Source organism: Gymnoscopelus microlampas (genome assembly GCF_963454915.1).
Source record: "Gymnoscopelus microlampas genome assembly, chromosome: 19".
NCBI classification, from domain to species: Eukaryota; Metazoa; Chordata; class Actinopteri; order Myctophiformes; family Myctophidae; genus Gymnoscopelus; species Gymnoscopelus microlampas.
Genome location: NC_139956.1, coordinates 27,460,727 through 27,484,498, shown reverse-complemented (window position 1 = coordinate 27,484,498; position 23,772 = coordinate 27,460,727). Strand labels below are relative to the sequence as shown.

At 40.8% G+C, this 23,772-nt stretch overlaps 2 protein-coding genes across 3 annotated transcripts in view; both read right to left on the bottom strand.

Moving 5' to 3' along the window:
• The window catches only part of arhgef40 (Rho guanine nucleotide exchange factor (GEF) 40), a 70,605-nt gene extending 60,977 nt beyond the window's left edge, over positions 1-9,628 (bottom strand). The window contains exon 1 of the mRNA XM_084043070.1: positions 9,364-9,628. Within this exon, the coding sequence (XP_083899196.1) occupies positions 9,364-9,366 (3 nt within the window). The 5' untranslated portion in view covers positions 9,367-9,628. The remainder of the gene's footprint in view (positions 1-9,363) is intronic.
• A 2,219-nt stretch (positions 9,629-11,847) lies between these two features.
• On the bottom strand, positions 11,848-23,708 carry LOC311035018 (uncharacterized protein). 2 transcript variants are annotated; one of them, XM_084043077.1, is made up of 10 exons: positions 23,588-23,708; positions 19,994-20,135; positions 19,153-19,249; positions 18,519-18,622; positions 17,609-17,692; positions 17,395-17,462; positions 17,215-17,304; positions 16,075-16,129; positions 13,659-13,847; positions 11,848-13,543 (listed from the first exon to the last, which is right to left on the bottom strand). In XM_084043077.1, the coding sequence occupies exons 2-10, from the start codon at positions 20,108-20,110 to the stop codon at positions 12,683-12,685; spliced, it is 1,665 nt and encodes a 554-aa protein (XP_083899203.1). In that variant the 5' UTR covers positions 20,111-20,135; positions 23,588-23,708; the 3' UTR covers positions 11,848-12,682. The 2 variants fall into 2 exon arrangements, with proteins under 2 accessions (XP_083899203.1, XP_083899204.1); XM_084043078.1 differs by lacking the exon at positions 23,588-23,708 and adding an exon at positions 21,803-22,232.
• Positions 23,709-23,772: the final 64 nt, after the last annotated feature.

The following is a 23,772-nucleotide window of genomic DNA, read 5'->3' as shown; positions in this document are numbered from 1 at the left end:
CGAGCAGTGTTGCCATGTCTGCTTATTATAAGCAACTTTGGGCTTGTTTTTCTGTATAGCCGCTTGTAAATATTGGGAGTTGCGGGTTGCGTTTTTTTGGGGCTTGTTTCAAAAGTGTAGTTGCTTATTTGGGTTTGCTTCCTAAATGTTTTTAAACCAGTGGTTCTCAAACATCAAGGAAACCCCCACATCCTACTTTATAATTATATATTTATCTGCGGACCCCCCATCTGAAAATAGTTTGTGCTAAGGACCCCCGATACAAGATTTGTGTTTCACAAATATTCCACATAAAAGAATGTAAAAACAAAAATCAAGATTTGTTTTGAAAATAGCAGATCTACAAGCTCACAATGTGTCGTATCGCGACCCGTTGTTCACGTGCTCATGTGGCCTATAGTCTTGGTTTTGGGTTTTCATAGACCTGGTTACTTATTTCTCTTGCAGAATCTGGCAACACTGAATGCGAGCACTCGTCAAAACAACAGTCTTTTATCGGGTGCGCGGTTCAAACATAGTTGAATAAAATCACAAACACGTTTCGGCAAGAGCCTTCCTCACTCCTCAGCGTGTCACATGCTGAGGAAGGCACACAGTGAGACGTGTCCGTGTACCATTGTTGCCCCTGCCAATTAATAAACCAGAAGAATTTGAAGTGAGTGCTGGTGATCTTGTGAATTTAGTCCTATTATGTGCTCATCTTTGCTCATAACGCTCCCCCTCATTCAACACTCTCCCAGAAGTGAAAGTGTTTTGACTGTTTCAGAGCACCCCTGTGGTCACTTTGTAATCTCTCCAGCTACTTTACCTAAGGGGTATTACTGGTGGCTTGACCAGGTACATACCACATCATTCATAATAGCCTGTCTTATACTTCACCGTATGACGGAGTCGTGCAGCGAAAATAACCACTCTACAAGTGTCATAGAGCGAAGGAGTATAAATTAAGCAATTCATCGGCGGGCCATGTCATGTGGCCTACTGCCAACAAGAAGAGACTGCACAACAGAAGAGTCATCAAACATCATCGACGCCGCAAAGGCATCAAGATGGATGGCTGTGGATCAAGCGGGGGGATCCGTGGACCACACAAGCTACTTAGACACAAGCCGGGGCCTGATCAACCCCGGCTGGGTCGCCTGACGCGAGGGTGTCTGATGTTGCAAGACCCGAAACAGCCAGTGAACCCAGGATACATCACTGATGACGTGTCTAGGTTGCACCAAAAGTGTTTATTAGAACTAGCAATAGACCTATGACCTAATTGGAATCTGGCTCATGACCTATGACCTGCGATATCATGGAAAAATACTTCACTTCCTATAATGTGTAGCTCACGGTTCTCCCTTTCTGTCAGCTATATTTTTTTAATAAACAAGAGGTTGTCCCACTGAAAAATGGTTATAATGTAATATATTCAATATTCTACATTGTTTTTATATGCTGCTGTTTTGTGGCCATCCTCCTAGCCCCGCACCGGGGGGTGTGGTACACCTCAGTCTGGTTGCAAGCAGACAGCTGCATCCTCAGTGGTGACCTGACCCTGAAAACATAAATGGATGCTTATCGGTCCATATTTGTTGCCATTTCTCAGACAGCTGGCTCGCTGATTTGATTATATTCCCAGTTCCCAGGTTGCTTACTTAGAAAGCTGCAATCCGGAACTTATTTTAATAAATAAAACATTATTTTAACCAATCTGTAGAGCATACCAGAGTACATCTGCAGTGGATGGAGGTGGTCTCCCTATACTCTTCCATTGAGACATCGTTCTGGACCCTGGTGTCAGGTAGGACACCTACTGGTGGTGCCTGAAGCTCATAAGTGCAATATCTCCCCAAGCCAGACACCGGATTCTGTCACACAAGCAGTAGAGGTTTGGTCTCCCGTTTGGGATACTTGGGCTCAAATCCTGACTAGGACATGAAACTTACGGAGTGCGGCTTTACTGTATAAGCCAAGTGCCCACGGGGCTGGCTACAGTATCAATTTAATTCAAATCATTAAAAAAAGAATGCGATGTTGGCCATTTTAGGAATGTGGCTGAAATGAACGAGCCTCGTCTAACCCCTTAAGACCGGGAACGCATCTGTGTCATTTTTTGATTTGAGCTAATTAGCATTATTTTACACTTTGGCTTTTCAAAAAATAGCAGATCTACAGTACAATCTCATAGTGAGTGCCGTGCTATGAGCTTGTAGATCTGCTATTTTTTTTAAATCGCGAAACTGTGTGTGCACATCTTTGAATTTACATATTCTTTTAAAACTCAAATCTTTGCTTCTTTTTTCCGTGGAACGAAATATTTTGAGATGAGGGTCGGCTTCAGGTCTTAATGGACTAAGGAGGGAGACAGGCTGATTGATACAGAGCTGTGTTGAATTACAGTGTAAACTGTACCCCAGTGTTTCCAGTCCAATCAGTAGCCAATCGTTGTCTTTCTCTTTTCTCTTCCCACAGACCTGTGTGCAAGTGCACATGAAACAAACGTAGCCGTGATTAGATTTGTAAACAAGGTTACCGTTTGAGACGTTTAGACAGGAAGAGAGCGTCACGCTTAAACCCGGCGCCTCCTCTCCTTTAAGTGGTTCAGTGTGAGTTATCCAATTTGGAACATGACTCTGCGCTGCTAATGCCACTTGATGACTGCTGTGTGTGTGTGTGTGTGTGTGTGTGTGTGTGTGTGTGTGTGTGTGTGTGTGTGTGTGTGTGTGTGTGTGTGTGTACGATGCAAGCGTATCCATTTGTCTTTGTCTACGTTAATATGTATGTGCAGGTGTTCAGACGAATTTACTTTCACACAAGAAAGTGATACCGCTGTGCAATGAAGTATTAGGCTTTCTGGGTGTTTTGTGTGTATATGTGTGTATGCTTCTGTGTGCGCGTGCGTTTGCGTTTGCGCGTGTGTGTGTGTGTGTGTGTGTGTGTGTGTGTGTGTGTGTGTGTGTGTGTGTGTGTGTGTGTGTGTGTGTGTGTGTGTGTGTGTGTCTGCCGGTGTGCGTACGCATGTGCGTGTGTGAGTGTTTAATGTGGAGGCTGAATCAGAGCATGTCACTCTTCCGTCAGGCTTCCTGTCTTTCTCTCTCTGTACGCAGACAGACTGAAACGGAAAAGACCAGAGCGGTCTTCTGAACGGATGCTTGAGAGAGAGAGAGAGAGAGAGAGAGAGAGAGAGAGAGAGAGAGAGAGAGAGAGAGAGAGAGAGAGAGAGAGAGAGAGAGAGAGAGAGAGAGAGAGAGAGACAGACAGATAGACAGATAGAGAGAGAGAACAAAAAGTAATGCAGAGATGGTGTGTGTGTGTGTGTGTGTGTGTGTGTGTGTGTGTGTGTGTGTGTGTGTGTGTGTGTGTGTGTGTGTGTGTGTGTGTGTGTGTGTGTGTGTGTGTGTGTGTGTGTGTGTGTGTGTGTGTGTGTGTATGCATGCCCGTGACACATCACATGCGTGTGTTTAAGGGGGAATAGGAATGATGGGAATTCATATTGTATTGCACATCATGTAAATAAATCTAATTGAATTGAATTAAGAGAGAGAGAGGGGGGGGCTCACACAAAGGGTGGGAGAGAGGGATGGAAAGCAACGGAGAGATAAAGAGAGGAGGGGAGGAAGGGAGAGATCGATGGGAAACAAAAGCAGTGGCAGCCATGATGGAAACCAGATGTGGGCCCACTGCGGGACCGGGTGAACGAGAGAGAGAGAGAGAGAGAGAGAGGAGGTTGGGGGTAGAACAGCAGAGGAGTGTAAAGCAAAGGACAGAGGGAGACAAGAAGTGAAGAAAAGGAGGTGGGGAATGGAATAGGGGGCGACAACACAGAGGAAGAGAAACTATGCAGGAGGGAAGAGATAAGAGAGAGAGAGAGAGAGAGAGAGAGAGAGAGAGAGAGAGAGAGAGAGAGAGAGAGAGAGAGAGAGAGAGAGAGAGAGAGAGAGAGAGAGAGAGAGAGTGATGAAAAAGGGGGATAGAGGAAGAATGGAGGGGGAGGAGAGTAGACTACATGGGAGAGAAAAAACAGAAAATCCAAAAGGACAGGGAGGGGTGAGAAAGAGGAAAAGAAGAAAGGGGGAATAGGTGGAGGATTGCGAGAGAAAAGAGAGAGAGAGAGTAGAAAGAGGAAGTGAAGAGAAAGACGTGAAATGAGGGGGGTTCAACAGATGGGACAAAGGAGGAGGGGGAGAGGGTGAAAGAGAGAAGGGAAGAGGACAGGAATGTGGGAGAGATATAGACAGAGACAGAGAGATATGCATAATACAATAGGAAGAGAGGATAGACTGTTAAGAGACTGGTTTCCTTTCCTAAATCCTGCTGTATCATATTCTAGCCAGACCTGGGGTCACATAGCATGGACAGACCTTATAGTAGCATGGTTTGTTTTCTCCATCTTATAGGTGCCAGATGGGTGGAGCCTGTCACACAGGACCACACCACAAGACACAGATGGTTTAGAGCAGTGGTTCTCAACCTGTGGGTTAGGACCCCCAGGACTTTTTTTTTGGGGGGGGGGTCCCCAGATGACAGTGAAGTGACAATTTAAGGACTTTTAAGACCTTTTTAATACCTAAGAGACCATTTACAAAAGACCATTACTGCAAGTAATCAACAAACTACTATAAAAACTGGTCAAACGTGTCAAATAATATAAGAAAGAGGCAAAGATTGTGAAAATAGCCGATCTACAAGCTCACAACGCCTCACGTTTTTTGTGAGCTTGTAGATCTGCTGTTTGCACAATATTTATCTGTGGAACCGGGTCTAACAAAATGTAATGCCTTAACTCCTACATTCCAAGTGCTTATCAGGGTAGGGGGTCCCCAGTTCAAATTTTATTATTTTGAGAGGTTGATAACCACTGGTTTAGACTAAAGCAGACATGGGGTCTTCAACGTTTTTCAATACACGGATCCAATACATTGCTATGGAGAGCATCCGATGAGACTGCACAGTGCATGGTGGATATGATATGGCAAGATGTTCGATCAGTCGCTGCATATGAAATTCACAGGAAAGTTGGTCGAATTCAGCTTCCGTCCGCCACTCCGCTGCAACACGGCCGGCTTGTGAATTATCCAGTCGAACTATGAAACTAGGCAGCGCTGATCAAATATGAATCAAGATTCTGTTACTGCATTGTATATTTGTCACCTCAAATGTTCCTCTCTCATTTTTCTGTGACCTTGCCGTGGTAGAGAGGCTTAAGACCTGGAACGCATCTGTGTCACTTTTTGATTTGAGCTAAAAAGCATTATTTTACACTTTGGCTATTCAAAAATAGCAGATCTACAAGCTCGTAGCGCGGCACCGAAGAACGCGCTACGAGCTTGTAGATCTGCTATTTTTGAAAAAACTAGAAAATGTGTGCAAATCTTTGAAAATATATTTTTTAAAGCCAACATTGGTAACTCAAATCTTTGCTTCTGGGGGTCCCTGGAACAAAATATTTTGAGATGGGGGTCCGTGGCCAAATACATATACATTTTGAGGTCCTTGACATGAAAAGGTTTGAGAACCACTGACATAGTAATATACGTTTTCTTTTTAAACTGTTAGGAATTAGAAGACATTTTTAAGAATCGCCTCAGGTCTTAATGGGTTAAGGTGGCTCTTTCTGTAATTAGTGAGGTGTTTCACTATGGAAAGTTATTAACGCGCGTACATATGTACGCTTAGATTTCACGCATTTGTAATAGGATGATTCATCAGGTGTCTGGATGGCTTGATTCCAGGCTTAAAAACTCAATATAATGATTTTCTGAAAGGACTATGGAGTGAATGGATGGGGGGAAAAAATCCAGAAACTATTACGAACTCTATACAAACCACGAGGAGAAGATCGCTCATCTTTCCAGATGAGTGTGATCTCAGCTCCTTCTCCTGGTTGTTTGTCGTTTGTCAGGCTGGGCATACAATTTCCAGATACCTAGTTCAATTGCATTTAGCTGGGGATCTCCCTTAAGGACCCCCCCGGACCCCATTGAGAACCCATGGAGTAAATAATCACATACATAGAATGCAGAGAGAGCAGTGTAGTGCCCCAATAAACTAGGATACCAAGGCAAATCATGCACCTATAGCATCTGTCTAAACAATATGCTCCCTTTTCCTGTATCACCCTTTTCCTCCTGTATCCCCTTTTCGAGTATGTGTTGTTACATTAGGACTATGCCAAAATATATTTAACTTTCCAAGGTGCAAGGCTTGCTACTGTGGAGTGATCGATAGGGCTGTCCCAGAATACTGTTGTAGAGCAGTCAGAGGTTCTCAACCTTGTCAAGCCGCGACTATCTGAACTGGGGACACACCAAAATAATCATATTTAAACTGAGGACCCCCCAAAATAATCATATTTAAACTGGGGACCCCCCCAAAATAATCATATTTGAGTTGAGGCATTACATTTAGTTTGACTCGGTTCCACAGATAAATATTGTGAAAATAGCAGATCGGTTGTGTGCTTGTAGATCTGCTATTTTCACAATTTTTGCCTGTCTTAATTTGGCCAATGTTTAACCAGTTTTTATAGTATAGTATTAGTGCTGATTACTTTTGATGCAGTAATGGTCTTTTTCTGTTCTTTCTTTATTTGTTGAGGTATTAAAAACAGTCCTTAAATTGTCACTTCGCTGTCATCTGGGGACCCCCCAAAAAAACATGTGGGCCCACAGGTTGAGAACCACTGTTGTAGAGGACTGGATATCCATGACACTATACAGAGAACCAGGCATGTCAACCCACACTCAGCACGTATTCCTGTATTCTGACGTTGCTAAATGTTTGAGCTTTAACTAGTATGCTTGCTGCCAAGTGTGGCTAACTTCCTAGACACGAGCACAGATCGTGCAGATAATGAATAATAACCATGGCGGGTACTTTGGCCATGACACGTGTTGTGCAGACATCCCTCTGCTCCCAGTAGCTCTGGAAGTCTCCCAGAATTTGGCGTCAGCTCCCTGACACCCACGAGAGGTCATAATTCTCTCGCAAATCTCCACAATCACAACCTCAGAATGATGGCGGCGTATAATTTGCACACTTTAACACGCGCACAAACACAGACCATTTCCGCATCCACTCTAGAACCGGCAATGCAACCTGCAAAGCAAATTGTTCCCAGTCTACTCCATTGGTTCTAAACCTGTGGGTCGGGACCCCCAGGGGGGTCCCCACATGATTTTGGGGGGGTCCCCCAGATGACAGTGAGGTGACAATTTAAGGACTTTTAAGATATTTTTAAACCTAAAAGAAAAAAGAAAAAGAAAAGAAATAAGACCATTACTGCATCAAAAGTAATCAACAAACTATATAAAAACTGGTCAAACATTGGCCAAATTGTCAAATAATGTAAGAAAGAGGCAAAGAAATTAAAATAGCCGAGCTACAAGCTCACAATGCCTCGCAACGGTTATTTTCACAATATTTATCTGTGGAACTGAAAAAAAGGCATGGGTTCCCGAGGCTAAACTAAAGGTAATGCCTCAACTCCTACCAAGTGCTTGTTAGGGTGGGGGATCCCCAGTTCAAATATGATTCTTTTGGGAGGTCGCGGCCTGAAAAGTTGAGAACTACTGTACTGGTCTATTCGACCAAGGAAGGGATCTTTCCCTCTTGTTTGGTCCTCATCCGTCACCAAACTGTCAGTCTGGCAACATGGACCAATCATGCTGCGTTCACACGGGCAGATACAAAGATACAGTCTAACATTCATTTTCAATGGAAGCCAGCGACATGAAGATAAAAAGCAACATCCGACGTTTTAGCTGCTTGAAAAGATACAAAGATACAAAGCTACAAATTTAAGTTGAGTTGGGTTGAACTTCCAGATACAAAGATACAAAACTACAACTGTAGCACCGATGACAGAGCGCTTAATGACGTCAACGACTGTGTTGAGCAACACAGATACAAAGGGACAGAGTGACAAAGATGCTGTGTGTTTTTGTATCTCTGTATCTGCCTGTGTGAACGCGGCATCATTCACTGTGGGAGGACCTGGCTGGGAGTCGGCTTGTCACAGATTGACCTCAGTATATGCAGGCATTTGTGCATTGTTGCTGTAAGGGTATGTATACACGCATTTGTGCCCACGTGATGCATGTTTGTTTTTGTTTCAAGAGCCCTTTTCTTACAAACCTTCCCAAATACAAGAGCAGAGCAATACAGAGCAATACAAAATCCCACTGCACATGTTCTGCTGCGTACACTGCAGTCCATGCCACCCCTTGTTCCATCTCTCTCTCTCTCTCTCTCTCTCTCTCTCTCTCTCTCAGATCCAATGTGGAAAATGTGGCATCACTGTAACCACACTGTTGTCCCTGCTGTCCAAGGTTCCTAAAATTAAAAAAGTAAACCCTTTGCTGCCTTTCCTCTCTTTTATCCATCTCTTTCCAACTCTACTTCTTTCTATTTCTCCCCCCTCCCTCCCTCCCTCCCCCCTCTCTCTTTCTCTCTCTCTCTCTCTGCCAAACTGCTCCGCCCTGCCCTGCACACACACAGGAGGGGGAAACACTAAAATGATCTCTCTCTCACTCTCTCTCTCTCCCACCACTGAGTCAGTCTGCCTTGTTGTGTCTGCCACTGTCTGTGCTGCTTTCCTCTTTGTGCGTCTGTGCGTGTCTGTGTAGCCTGCCCTATAGACTGCTCAGACAGAGAGCATGGGTCCAGCAAAAGGGGTGGAGATCCAGATGATAAACACAATGCTCAAGAGATGAGATGAGACTTGTCCTAAAAGATATCTCACTTCCTTTCTGATTCATTGAACTTCAAACATCACAGATGATGACATAATGCAGCCTACAGATATCTTGTCATCATAATTCACTCTTAAGATCTATTACTTCGACAGCTTCATTAAACACAAAGATAAGTTATACCTACTGAATAACTTCAGTCAGCTACATGGATTTGACCAGAAAATAGTTGAGCAATAATCACATCAAAGACCAGAAAAGGTTAGGCCTAGATTTAAGTATGATTTGCTGAACTATAGTGGCACATTTTACAAGTTAATTCATGACATTCTAAAATGTATAGCCATACCATGTCTGAATGTCAATATTCCATATCTAAAACTATAAAAAGGTATTGCAATAAACATGTTTAATTTACTGAAAAGCCAGATGACATAGTGATACACTAAAAAACTATAGACCCCACCTTTGAGTTTGTTTTTTTAAATACTTTTTATTGGGGACAGTTACATAGCATATGGCAAAAGCCATTGCATATAATGTCACCCTTTTTCCTTTTTACACATCACAAAACAGACGAAAAAACAACATACAATGCCCCCCACACCTTTGTCTTTACCCCCCGAAATGTTCAGGCTTTCCATGCAGTCACAGTCTTTAGCTTAGTAAAGGGGGGACTTACCATGACTTCAGTCCTGAATTCCTACATAGTTGACTTCTCCTTTCGTGCAGACTGTTCCTCTCAGCATTCTCTCTGGAACCAACTTTCTCCCCTTAAAAAAGAGAGAGAGAGAGAGAGACAAAACGATCTAAAAGACAATATATCGATCTACTGGTGCCATGACATTTATAGATCTATAGACTCTCCTCCCTCACATTTAGTCTGAAGCCGGACAGACGACAGGAGAAGTATCCTGCATCTCTTCTAGTTCTACTAAAATCCCAACTGGCCGCTATTTCCCAGCCTGCGAAATAACTTTTTCTTTTTTTTTAAATTCCGTCTGCCCGTGAGTGTGAGTGAGCGAGTCCCGTGCACGCCTCATGCACGCCCCCACCCGCCCATACATACCTAAAAGCCTGCAGTTGTACTGAATACCAAAACGCTCGCCCAAAAACACAGTCGCGCCCGGGACAAATCCGGCAACCTCAGTACGGTCGGCCGGTCGGCGGTCGCCACCTGGTATTCCTAAACGTAACCTCAGTAAAACTACCTATTCAAACCTAACCTTATTCCTAAACATAACCTCAGTAAACAATGCCTAAAACTAACCTTATTCCTAACCTTAACCTCAGTAAAACTATGACTAACCCTAAAATTATTCCTAACCGGCTTAACCTCAGTAAAACAAATACAAGAATTCCGCTGGGGGCAGAGGGGCCGGCGAAAAAAATAAATAGGGGCAAGCGTATTTTGGGGCGAGTCTTCCGGTTACCGTGGTGAGCTTGTGGATCTGCTATTTTTCGGGTGCGCGACACCAGCTCGCAACTAAAGTCTAAATCAGCCTTTAAAACAAGAACACTACAGTCTCAACTCTCCCAGCCGCCGGGGCGCTTGAAAAACTTTCCGTTTTTCCCTCTCCAGAGAGGCAAATAAATGAATAGACAATGGAACACTGTTACACCGCACCCAGGCATAATTGCAAAACCCTCGATCTCTCAAGTTTATTGCCTCAATGAGTGTTAATATAATTGTTTATCTGCTTGCTTCAATCATGTGCAGCTCTAATTACGTTTTTTTCTCCTCTTTTAGTATAAACCCCAAGACTCATTTGGTTTAATTGGAGTGAAAACGGTCGCGGGCATTCATAAAACAGATTCGAATAATCAGTGCTCAACATTTAAAAGCTCATATACTGTACAGTGGTGCAAAAAGTACTCATATTTTTTAAAAGTATCAATACCACAATGCAGAAATACTCTGTTACAATAGTGTTAAAAATGTACAAGTACAAAAGTATTGGCAATTTGGCATCAACATATACTTAAAGTACCAAAAGTAAAAGTGCTCATTATGCAGAAATGTCCCATTTCAAGTTTTCAAAATGCATGAAAATATTTTAGCAAAAAGAAGATCTACATTTATTTTTGAATAGCCGAAGTTATACACTTCGGCTAAGGGGCTGAATTGGCTAATGTGTTTTGTAATAATAATCAAAATCTACAAAGTAACTAAAGTTTTCAAATACTTGTAGTGGAGTAAAAGTCCAATATTTGTAGAAGTATAGAAATTTTGAAACACTCGAGTAAAGTAAAAGTAGGCCTCCCTCAAAATTGTACTGAAGTACAGTATTTGAGTTGTAAGTGTACTTAGTTACTTTCCAGCACTGATAGTATAGGCAGTGCGGAGAGGAATATTATGCTATACTGAGTGAGTACTCATTTAGCTTGACTCATTAAACTTCATGCTTGTCATTAAAAGGTGAGGTTTATCATTAGGTTAAGGCTTTTATTTTTAGCTCAACAGTGACATCTCGCGTTCACTTTGAGATGTTGCGTCAGCTCAGAGCTGGAGTGCCATGCCAGGGCCATGAAACATTCACTGATGATCAGTGGTGGAAGTACTCATATATTTTGCTTAAGTAAAAGTAGCAATACCAAAATACTCTGTTACAAGTAAAAGGCCTGTGTTCAAAAAGTTACTTGAGTAAAAGTACAAAAGTATTGGCATCGAATATACTTTTAAAGTAAAAGTATAAAAATGTTTGAAAATAGCAGATCTACAAGCTCTACGAGATCTACCAGCTTGTAGATAGGATATTTTAATATAGCCTATGTACAAAATAGGGCTAAAGTAGTTGATGTAGGTTTTATGATATAATGATTTATATCTGCAAAGTAACTAGTATTGTAACTTAAGTTTTCAAATAATTGTAGTGGAGTAAAAGTACAATTTGTGCCTCTGATATGTAGAGGAGTAGAAGTAAAAGCACTGAAAATTGGAAAAACTCCAGTAAACTAATAATACCTCAAAATTGTACTGAAGTACAGTACTTGAGTACTGCTGATGATGCAAACATGATGTGTTCTGACAGTGTGGACATGCCCACTCCAGGATGCTGGCAGCTGACAATATTGTCCATGGCTCAATCTGTGGTGAATCAATGAATCTGTTCAGTTATACACAAACTCACATTGTCTCTGGATGATTAGAGGTTCAGATAATACGGACTTTACAAAAGTTGTTTTATTTATAGATTCTTTACATACAGAATGCACATAATGGAAAGGTCGCCCTCCACAATGAATCATGTTTTTTTTTCTTCTTTTATTTTACATGCACTTAACCATTTCCCTTAAAGAATGTGAACAATGAATCATAACTTTTACATGCACTTAAAGGACAACTTTGTTTTTTTACAACCAATGTTTATGTTTTAGATTGTAATTAAAGTAAATAAAAGATGAGTGTTAACATTTTTTAATTTACTGCTTTCTATAGTTTTAGCAATTTTCACAATCTTTTTTACAGTGTTTTCACAGTGGGCGGGGGCATTCTGTCCGGTGGCTAAATATGTATTTTTTTTAACACATTAACCCGGCGTTTTCTTTATTATTATTTACAGGAGCTCTTCTAGCCCCCAATAACTCACATCTGGCCATCTCAGACAGCCGGACCTTTTTTATTGTGTAAAAAAGGCATATTTAGCCACCGGACAGAATGCCCCCGCCCACTGTAAAAAATATCGCAAAAAATGCTAAAACTATAGAAAGCAGTAAATGAAAAAAAAATTACACTCATCATTTATTTACTTTAATTACAAGCTAAAATATAAACCTTGGTTGTAAAAAAACAAAGTTGTCCTTTAACCATTTCCCCTTTATAAGAATGTGAAGAATGAATAGGCGTGTCGCACAGTGACGCTTTGTGTGAGAGCTTGTAGATCAGCTATTTTCGCTGTTGTGATGAACAGCTGTTATCATTTAGACAACTCCTCATTCAAAATATCAGCAAAGTGTACTTTTTAAGCCACTTAAGCATTATATTACATGTACTGATTGCCTTAAAAAAGTGAAGTGACTTCAGTCAGCTGATCCACAATATCTTGCAGGTTTTCAGCCGTCTGTCTGATTGACCAGACAAATTTCATGGTCTCCGATTTGATGTTTTCTCCGTCCGGATCAGAACTGGCCAGTAACGCTGCAGTAGAGTCGTTCTCCATGATTTCCAGCCTATTGGCAGGCATATTCGTTAATCGTCCAGCCTCCAACGCCTGCGCCTGCCGGATGTGGTAGATTTCCTTGGCATCCATGGCGATAAAGAAGACGTCGACGGCAATGAACAAAGCGGACAGCACCCCTGTCGCCACTTCCGCCACACGGACTACCCTGGCTGTCTGGGCAGCTACTTTGCCAAGGCTCCCCACCTGGACAAGTCGGACCATCTCCGCGATGCCACCCAGGCCTCTCCCGGCTCCGGTGCTGATCCTCACCAGCTTTTTTGACATTTCAGGGCCGCCCTCCGAGTCGGGCACCTCGTCCTCGTCCTTGAGCTCTTCTAAGCCCTGATTGATGAGCTCAAGAGACGTCACCACCGACTTCATCTTCTCACTGAATTCTTTGATGATGCTTTTGATGGCCAGGCGATCACAGGACTCATTCACCATGTTGGTGATGTTTGACACGCCGGCGGTGGCGCCGCCCGCTACAGCCACACCGACACCGACTCCAGTGACGATGAGAGAGGCGCCCAGGGTAAAGGGGGCCAGGATGAGACCCACGATGGAGGTGATGCCTCCCGCCGCTCCGATGACCCCGCCTGTCAGGCTGCCTATGGTGGTGCCTTGGTGCACTTTTTCCAGACCATCAGCCAAGGTCTTCAACTTCTCCAAGTTGGCCTGAAGTTCTTCTACAGTTGTTTTACTCTGAGATAGGGAGAGAGGAAAGAGGTTGATATATTGGTGAGAGGAATATGGGGCTTTGACACACAGAGGAAGACAGACAAATGGAAGGAGGGAATGACAGATACATAAGACAAACCTTTCTCATGAGAAAACTGATGATGAAAGCCCTTCCCAGAATTTCACTGGCTGTAGGTCTGAACTCCGATTTTTTCTGGAAGATGTCGTTCAGTAGTTGGTGTAGCTCTGGTGAGAAATGCCCTGGCAGAGTTGGATATGTACCTCCCAGTACTTTGGGGATCAGTGTGACCGTTGTCTCTGCAGTAAACTGTTTGGAAATACAAGTTATCAATTAAAGCTATTCGTCTAAAAGTGTGATTTTGAGACCCGTTTTTGCCATACAGTGTGAGTGAATGTCAATCACTTCTTAAAGATAAAGACGACTGACTGACATGACTCACCATGCCAGGCAACTATACAACCCATCACTCTGAAACATAAATGTCTACAAAAGGTGAAAAAGAGGCTCCATCCTCCCGTGTGTGAAGGCAGCATGGATCTCTCTAGAGAAAAACTGTCACCCTACATAGTGATTGGATTGAAAATATTTTTTGTTAAGCGGCTAAGTGACTGCTGTGTGTGTGAAGTAGGGGTGTCACGATTCACTTACCTCACGATTCGATTCAAAATCGATTCCTAGGGTGCCGATTCGATTAAAATTGCGATTCTGCGATTAATTGATATTCGATTCGGCGATTTATTGCGATTTTCTACCCCAAATCACTTTACTTTAATTATACTAGAACATTTTAAAACAATTCTGAACAATATAAACCATGAAAAGTTGAATCATACACTTCAATGCAGCCAGATCATGTCAGTCAGTCTTTCTGACATTGATTTCAGACAAAGTGCCAGTGAAAAAGGTACTACCTTATAAAAAAAAATCGATTTTGAACATTTTGAAACGATTTTTAAATCGTGGCATTAAGAATCGATTTATTCATGCATCGATTTTTTTTGACAGGCCTAGTGTAAAGTACGTACATATGCATGCATGTCACTCTGGCAACAATGACTCAAACTATATAATCAAATCACAAGGCTATAAAACTTAATATGATTAGATCTCTACCTCAATATCCGACATATGGTGTCATTTGGTGGTCAAGGTCAAGAAGGCTAATTATAGATTAACATATGGTCATACAGAACTTCTGAACTATTCATCGATGAATAGTTGGTTTTGCATTTTGAAGCTCGTTTCAAGCCATTACACTTCTTTCCATTGTTTACTTTATACTTTACTTTATCAAAAGAATGGTGTTGAGCTTCTTGGCTCATCTATGGGCACCTATACACGAATCCACGGCGCGCTGCCCTGCGCGCAGCCATTGCTGCGGTCTGAACGCTACGCGGACGTAAGACCGCAGCAATGGCGGCGCGCAGGGCAGCGCGCCGTGGATTCGTGTCAGTACGTTGTCTTGTTTCACTTGACTACTGTCTGAAAGTTTCTCGCATCAATTGACAAGAACGTGACAATTGTCGACCATGAGTTTCTTTCTGGATTGTAAGGCAGTGAAAGGTAAACAGGTTTGTTTAAATACCCGCTTTCGACCCTGGCAAAACATTTCCACATTATAAATGAAATGCAATCCTACTATAAAATGAAGATAAAATAAAGAAACCTCTGCCTGCCTGGAACCGCGTTCTCCTCAGTGGGTAGTGAAACAGGCATATGAACAGTGATGAAGCCAATTTTTTGCTTTTCCCAAATTGAAGGCGTTTATTAGTTTTTGTACACGGTCCAGACGATGGGATCTGTAGTTGTGGTTGCAGCCCATAGCCCGGATGGACGGTGGGTGGAAATGACGGGTATGGCTAGTTACATTTTTATTTTTCAAAAATAGAAAATCTACAAGCTCACAACATGCCGCAAAGTGTAAGTAAAATACAACTTTTATGGTCTAATACAGTGTTTCTCAACCTTTTCAGAAATGGGGACCCCCCAAATTAAACTGTTGAACTGGGGACCCCCCCACTCTGAAAAGTACTCGGGATTGTAGGAGTTGAGGCACTACATTTAGCTTGACTCGGTTCCAGAGATAAATATTGTGGAAAATAGCCGATCTACAAGCCGATTCACAAGCTGTGAATCCAATCTACAAATATTGTGAAAATATCCGATCTACAAGCTCACAACGCCTCGCGTTGTGAGCTTGTAGATTGGCTATTTTCCAAATGTTTGCCTCGTTCTTATACTATTTGACAATTTGGCCAATGTTTGACCAGCATTTATAGTATAGTTTGTTGATTACTTTTGAGGCAGTAATGGTCTACTTTTGATGCAGTAATGGTCTTTTGGTCTTTCTTTCCTTCTTTCTTTCTTGGTATTAAAAAGGTCTTAAAAGTCCTTAAATTGTCATGTAACTGTCAGCTGGGAACCCTCTCAAAATCATGCGAGGACGCCCCTGGGGGTCCTCACCCACAGGTTGAGAACTACTGGTCTAATAGGCTTCTTTTTTTTTCTTTCATAATTGTATAAGTTCACTTACCGCTTTCTTCAGTGTACAAAGCTCATACAGCACACAGCCCATTGACCAGATATCACTGGAGGGAGAAACAGAATCATTATTTAATTTCAATTGACCAGTACCTGCAAAACTCCACGGATCATTTCACAAGGAGATGTAATGTACATCTGTTTTTGGAAATAATTCGTATTCGTATTTTCCCCCGTAGTTTAACTAAACGAGAACAAGATTCTAAAAGCACCTCTCTAGCTGTTCCTCAAAGCCAAACAGACCAAAGTGGTTTAATAGCGTCACTATTGTGGGCATGTCATAATTGCGGGACAGATGACAAAAATAGGAGATCTATAAGCTTACAACAGGTGGCGACACGTATATACACTATGTTGTCCGAGGTCTCCCAGGTGTCTGAACTTGTCCCCGTACCTTTTTCCCTCTACACCAAATATCTTCACTGAGAATTGCTTCTACTAGCAGATGTTCTAGTACAGTGGTTCCTAAACCTTTTTAGCTTGGGACCCAAAGTAGTGAAAATAGCCGATCTACAACAAATTCAAACATGTTTCTGTCATGAAATTGACATAAAAATTAGAAAAGAAAAAAACACACGAAATAGTGAAAATTGCAGATTACAAGCTCACAACACGTCACAATATGACAAGTTGTGAGCTTGTAATGTGCAATTTTCACTATCGTGTTTTTTTTTCTTTTCTAATTTTTATGTCAATTTCATGACAGAAACATGTTTGAATTTGTTTTTAATTCATGAAAAGTTATTTTTAATTCATTAAAAGTTATAGGGTGGAACATTTTTTTAAACATTCTGAAGTAATAATTAAAAACAAAATGTAAAAAAAATAAAAAGGGATATTTAGTCGTGACCCATAAAACCAGAAAAATGGGTCCCGACCCAGTTTTTGGGAAACACCGTTCTAGTAGACACGCCATTTTCGCCAAATGTTCACATAATGACATGCCCAGAATAGGGGCACTAGGGTTCAATTCAATTTCAATTCAACTGCTTAATCTCACAACATAACATTTTCCACCTTATAGAGACAGATAAAGTCAGGAGGACCAATGCAAGTACCATTCAGCACCTAAAATGTTTGTAAAGTGTTAAAATCAAGTGATGAAACAGATCTATGGTGTAGTCCTCTGTACCTTTTGGCGTCATATATGCCATCTTGCAAGGTTTCAGGACTTATGTAGCTTAAGGCAGCATTCTGTGAGGGAGTAGTTTCTGCATCCAATCTGTTGAAAGAAGAATGGATCATTGGAAGGCAGCACTTAAATCGATAAATAAATGATGTTTATCACTTACTAAATTGCTTTGCTTTATACCTCTCACTCTCGCTGAGTTTTCCAAATCCTCCCAAACAAATGGTTCCAAATTCAGTGAGAAGTATCCTCTGAGAAATTGAAAAAGAAAATTATATTTAAAGTTTTTTTTTTTAAATACACAGAAATACACTTCCTAGAGCTAATTTCTTACACTGTGAATATTTTTTAACTATCTGCCAGCCACACTTCTGTAGAGTGTAGATGTGAGTTGTACCTGGGGTGTGAGGTCTTTGTGGAGAAGACCTTTCTCATGAATGCATTTCAGAGCCATGCACGTTTGGACAGTCCACTGTAGTATCTGTTAAGAGAAGTAGCATTTGTGAATCTGCATACAAACTGTCTAGAGAAGAGACTCTTTGTGTCTCCATACGGAACTGCTGCCGGTCATAAAAGTATTGGCTTAGGAATGCGACGAAAACCCCCAAAAATTCCATTAATTCAAGTCTCCATGGGGTGAATAATCTATAGAAAAAAAAACTTTTTGGGTGAACTATCCCTTTTAGTAATAATAAACAACACTTTGGTATTCTATATCAGAGGGTCCCAAACTGTTCCATGCCAACGATCCCCAAACAGCCATAGCATTGTGAAATGGCTTTGAAAAAATATTTCTACATGTATAAATGATTTATATATATTTTTTCCACTCATTTCCAATTGCCTCCCCTGCACACTACACTTTGAAAACCACCCTGTTGTCACGACATGAAGCAGAGTGCATTAAAAGCCTGTAGCCGTGCTATAATCGATTTATCATGGCCTTGAGTCTATTCTTTTTTTTTTAAAACACAGTAGCCAGCAATAACCAACAACATTCACTCACAAATGTATCCAAAGGCTCAGGTGTAGCATAATAGTGGGTTATTGTTATTACACAGCGGAGAACCTGAATGCCTTTGAATAGGGTTAAAAATTACAATGATCTACGCCACCAACATATAGTGTGTGGTTGTGTGTGTGTGTGTGTGTGTGTGTGTGTGTGTGTGTGTGTGTGTGTGTGTGTGTGTGTGTGTGTGTGTGTGTGTGTGTGTGTGTGTGTGTGTGTGTGTGTGTGTGTGTTTTGGGGGTCCCCACTTCCCAGTTCAAACGAGATTATATTCTACACTACGCAACCCATTCGTTACCTGCTCTTCCTTAAATCCTCCTCCAGACTCTCTCTGTTCCTGGATCTTTAGAGCTAGATTCCCACCCTTACAGTGGTCCATCACAACATGTAAGCAGTCTTCCTCTGTCAAAAGAATAGACAAATACAATTTTTAAACACATTATTTATTTAGGACGGCCCATATTTGTGTTCATTTCAAAGCAGCATTTATCCCAACACCAACATGCCTATAAATATAAGATCTAAAAAAACAACTACAAAGTAAAAAAAAAACATAAATATCACAACACACAACACAAAACAAACTGTGTAGACTTGGCCCTTTGAAATAAAATGTATTTTGGCCATAAAAAAAATACATAATTCTTTTCTTAACGGTTATCGATTAATTAATCGTTAAGGTCTAACGGTAATCAGTAAATAAAATGTCTCCATTTGGCCATCCCTAATTATGACATCCCCAAAATAAGGACATATAGAAAAAGCAGTCAACATCACTTCCAAGTGTAAGTACAGTGGAGTCTGTAACTTTGTTACATGTGGTATGTCTTATTATGTTATGTTGTGTGTGGACACCAGGAATAGTAATGGGGATAGATAAAGAATAATTAATAAATAATTGGTTTACAAATGATAATAAATGTAATTCCTACCTTCAAAAGATTTCCCATAGCCTACAATATGTGGATGGCTTGTGTTTTCAAGTGTATCCGTTTCGGAGGCTATTTCCTGATACGCTGAGCTTGACACCTGTTGAGTGTTGATTTATCATCAGTATTTCCAGGTTTACAGAATAGTTGTTCGCTAATAGCACAATACCATTTATTGCTATAGACCAGTGGTTCTCAAGCTTTTCAGACCGCGAAAATGAAAAGAACCGAAAGGTCATGAGCTTGTATATCTTCTATTTTTGAATAGCCAAAAGTATAAAATATGGTTAAGTGGTTAAAATCTAAAATGACACAGATGCTTCCCCCTTTTCCGGTTTTAATGGGTTAAAGCTCTACTATGAAACGTTTTTAGTAATTAAAATGCTATTTTCACCAATCTGCATGGTAGAGTATGCCAATACAATATAATGAACACAAATGCAGTGGTGGTTGTGGTTTGTCTCCCTGCTCTTCCATTGAGAAATGTAGATTGTGTGGTTTGGTAGGACCCCTACTGGTTGTCAAGTGGTACTGCCTGTTTTTGAAAGGGTGTTAAGTGTTAACAAGCATGTTGACATTTTAGATTTTTGCGTTGGTTATTAAAAAATAACAGATCTACAAGCTCAAATCACGGCACTTTGTGCCGTGCAGCAAGCTTGTACATCGGCTATTTCTGAATATTTTTGAAAAATCTTGGCAAAACTACTGATTTTGAAGGCATTTGTAGAATCGGCCTCAGAGCTTAATGGGTTAACTAAATAAAAAAGGTACAACATAAACTGTATGATACATACTGAGACGTATTGCTTTGAAAGATACTGTATACATACAACTATGAGCTTACCTTGATCTTTTTAATGACAACCTCTTCGCCCTCCTTTGAAGTGGCAACACACCCATCCTGTGTGTCGGACCGGACAGTGTAGCCATGTTTGTCATAGATGCTCTGTGTTTGCCCCATCTTGATGTCTGTCTAACGAACCTGCCTGTGAATCCAAATTAAACGAGGAGGAGGTGAAGATATTATGCCGTCAAACTGCTGCTTATATGCCTGTGTGGAGTTAGTTTCACTTTCGTTTCTGGGTTGTTTTTCCCACAACTGGTCATGCAAGTCAAGCAAGTATCAAATTGCATTTAGTCACCATTGTTTTGTACATTCCTACAGTAGCAAAGCAGTGGTCCTCAATGTGTGGTTTGGAGACCCCCCAGGCGTCCTTGGGGGGGGTTCTAGGGGGTTCCCATAAACAGTTTAACCACTTAAGACCCATTTTTAAACATAGTGACCATTTTTAAACATAGTGACAATAGCCGATCTACAAGCTCACAACACGTGGCACAACGCGTTGTGAGCTTGTAGATCAGCATTTTTCACATTTTTGAACGTTTTTTTGCATACGCCACCATGAGAAAATTGGGACGCAAAGTTGAAAGTGGTTAATTTCACTATAATTTTATTTCACCAGATAGAAGGTAATCCAATGAGAGAATGTACTGTATAAGAATGACTATTCAGATCACAGGTTTCTCTCTCCCCCAGGCAGCTACAGTATAGATAGTGGTAGAATTCTATACTGTATCTAATCTAACAACTACGAATTCTCTCTAGGGGGACTCTGGCACCAAATCCTTTCAAATGAGGGGTCTGCTGCTTAATACCCATCAACTTGCTTGGGGTCCTTGACATGAAAATGTTTGTATGAGTTTTCAGTTAATTCTTGCTGATTATTACACATTAATCAGGTTGAAGCTGTGTGAATCTATGCTGACCATTTATTTTATGATGTTACCAAAAAAAACGTATAAAAAAAAACAAAGAGCCCAAAATGATCCCAACAAGGTCATTATTGGGCCCGCCCTTAGCTACAGCAAAACAACAATAGGAGAGTGAGGAAACCAACTTAGCAAACCTAGCTAGTGCAGGCCCGCACTTTAAAGCCCTGGCTGAGAATGGGTGTAATCAGGTGTTGCAAAATCTGCTATTATAACGCGACTTTGGGCTTGTTTTTCTGTAAAGTCACATGTAAATATTGGTAGTTGGCTTGCAGGTTGTGTTTTTTTGGGCTTATTTCTAAAGTGTACTGTAATTGCTTATTTGGGCTTAATTCCTAATGTTGTTTAAACCAGTGGTTCTCAAACATTTACATGTCAAGGACCCTTCATTTATTTGTCCCGTTACCCCCCCCATATGAAAATAGTTTGTGCCATACTAGATTTGTGTTGTTAAAGTATTTTTTTTTTATCCACATTGTTCTACAAGCTCACAACGCCTTGTGAGGCTTAAAGTGGCCAATGTCGCTTCCTTTGGGCTTGTTGTAGAATCAGTTGCTGTTGTGAAGCACTTTGTAAACTTGTTTTTAAAAAGCGCTATACAAATATAGATTATTATTATTATTATTATTATTATTATTATTATTATTATTTCTCTTACAAAATCTGGCAACATCTGGGTGTAGGTTCTGTCTGGCAGACTCCCTTAAGGGTCCAATTGGTTGTACACTTTCAGAGTTATAATAGGGGTTCTTGGAATTAAAAAAAAGTTTGAGAACTGAGCCAGGGGAATTGAAAACACCTGCATGAGTGTTTCAGGAACTTGTTTGCATTTATTCTCTGACTGTGGATAAGCTCTGCAAACATGTGCGATTGATATGATTACCTCTGTGTAATCAGGAGTGACGTGTGTGTGTGTGTGTTTGTAGGGCTGTTGCCCTCTCCTGAATAATGTTCCTCCTATTTGTATCATTCAGTCATTCTCACTCTCTTCCTCTGTTGTCTTCTCTATTTTTCTTGGGCCCCATTGGGACTTGACATACAGTGTAAGCCACATATTCGAAAAAGTACATATTATTTATGGCAATTAACATGCTGTACATATAAGCTATCATGTGCATAGGCTATCGTTTACGGTAATTAACATACTGAACATATAATGTTATGGTACTATTCACAGTATCACTGGTTGATGTTAATTCAGTATCACTCACTGGTAGGGGAGCAAAGTTGTGTCATTTCTTCTCCACTCTTTGATAATGAGTTTTCATTTCAAATGTATTCAAATTTATGTTGTGGATTCGTTCTGTCGAAAAGAATCCGAAATAGTAAATAGTAGGCTAGGCAGAGGTGGAAAGTAACTAAGTAAATTTACTCAAGTACTTATTAAAGTACAATTTTGAGGTATTTTTTACTTTACTGGAGTACTTCCCATTGTCAATACGTTTACTTATACTCCACTACATCTCAGAGGCAAATACTCCACTACAGTTATTTGACAACTTTAGTTACTAGTTACTTTGTAGATTTGAATGATTATTACAAAACATACACTAACCACTTCTGCCCTACTTGAAAATAGCCAATCTACAAGCTCTGTGTTGTGTGTCTGCAATTTTAAAATGATTTTATACATTTTGAAAACATGAAATGTAAGATTTCTGCATAATGAGTACTTTTACTTTTGGCAAGCTCAGTGCTTAATGAGTCTCCCAGTTTAGTAGCCCTTGTATTGCAAATTGTACTTCCATGTACTGATGTTCTCATGTCTTACTAAATAAAGTACATCAATCAATGAATTGTGGTATTGATACTTTTACTGAAAGTAAAGGGGGTAGGCCTACTTCTTTTTCCACCACTACATGTCAAGGACCCTTAATTTATTTGTACTTCCATGTACTGATGTTCTCATGTCTTACTAAATAAAGTACATCAATCAATGAATTGTGGTATTGATACTTTTACTTAAGTAAAGGGGGTAGGCCTACTTCTTTTTCCACCACTGATTTTCCACCACCTGTTGTCAACAAAGTTCATGTTGACAACAGGCTAGCCTGTTGTCAACATGAACAGCTTCCTGACAAAGCAACATTGACGTGCAGCCAGGAACACCAAAACGCTCGCCCCAAAACACCGTCGTCCCGGGGAAAATATGACGGTTTTCACCAGGTATTCCTACGTAACCTCGGTTAAACTATGCCTAAACCAAACCTTATTCCTAAACGTAACCTCAGTAAAACGATGCCTAAACCAAACCTTATTCCTAAACGTAACCTCAGTCAAAATGCCTAACCCAAATGTGTTTCTAACCTTAGTTAACCTCGGTAAAAAACAAACACAAGAACCGCTGGTCCGCGAAATAAAATGGGAGGCGAGGACCCCAATGGAAACAAGCCATAGGCTTTCTTGGGTTTAAAATCTTCTTAGCAGACCTTGTATTTAACTGTACTTTCCTGTGTTTTTTTTTTTTTTGCAAACTGCTAATAAACTAAAGTATTCAATCAATAAGCGTGTTTTGGGGCGAGTCTTCTAGTTACCGCAGGGAAGATAGTGATACAGATGATGATGACGACAGACAGACAGACAGACAGACAGACAAACAGCTGCACCTTTGCTTCATTTTCTGATGTTGCTTCGCTCTGACCAGAATGTTATAATAATAATTACTCACGGGTTTCACATGGTAAACATGTTAAGTGTAGCAACAACAGTCTTCATCCAGCCTCTGCTCTGGTCTGTTTCCTTCTCTTTTAGCGTCAAGTTGATCTCGCGTCACCATCAGTGTTGCCAGATCTTGCGAGAGAAATAAGCAACCAGTGTCTATGAAAACAAGCCCAAAAAAAGCGAATAATATAA

Coding starts and splice junctions, on each gene's coding strand:
- LOC311035018 (XM_084043077.1), bottom strand. CDS start 20,110: ATGGGGCAAACACAGAGCATCTATGACAAACATGGCTACACTGTCCGG. Junction 19,250..19,993: donor TTGTCATTAAAAAGATCAAG/GTAAGCTCATAG, acceptor AACACTCAACAG/GTGTCAAGCTCAGCGTATCA. Junction 17,463..17,608: donor ACAAAGACCTCACACCCCAG/GTACAACTCACA, acceptor TCAATTTCTCAG/AGGATACTTCTCACTGAATT.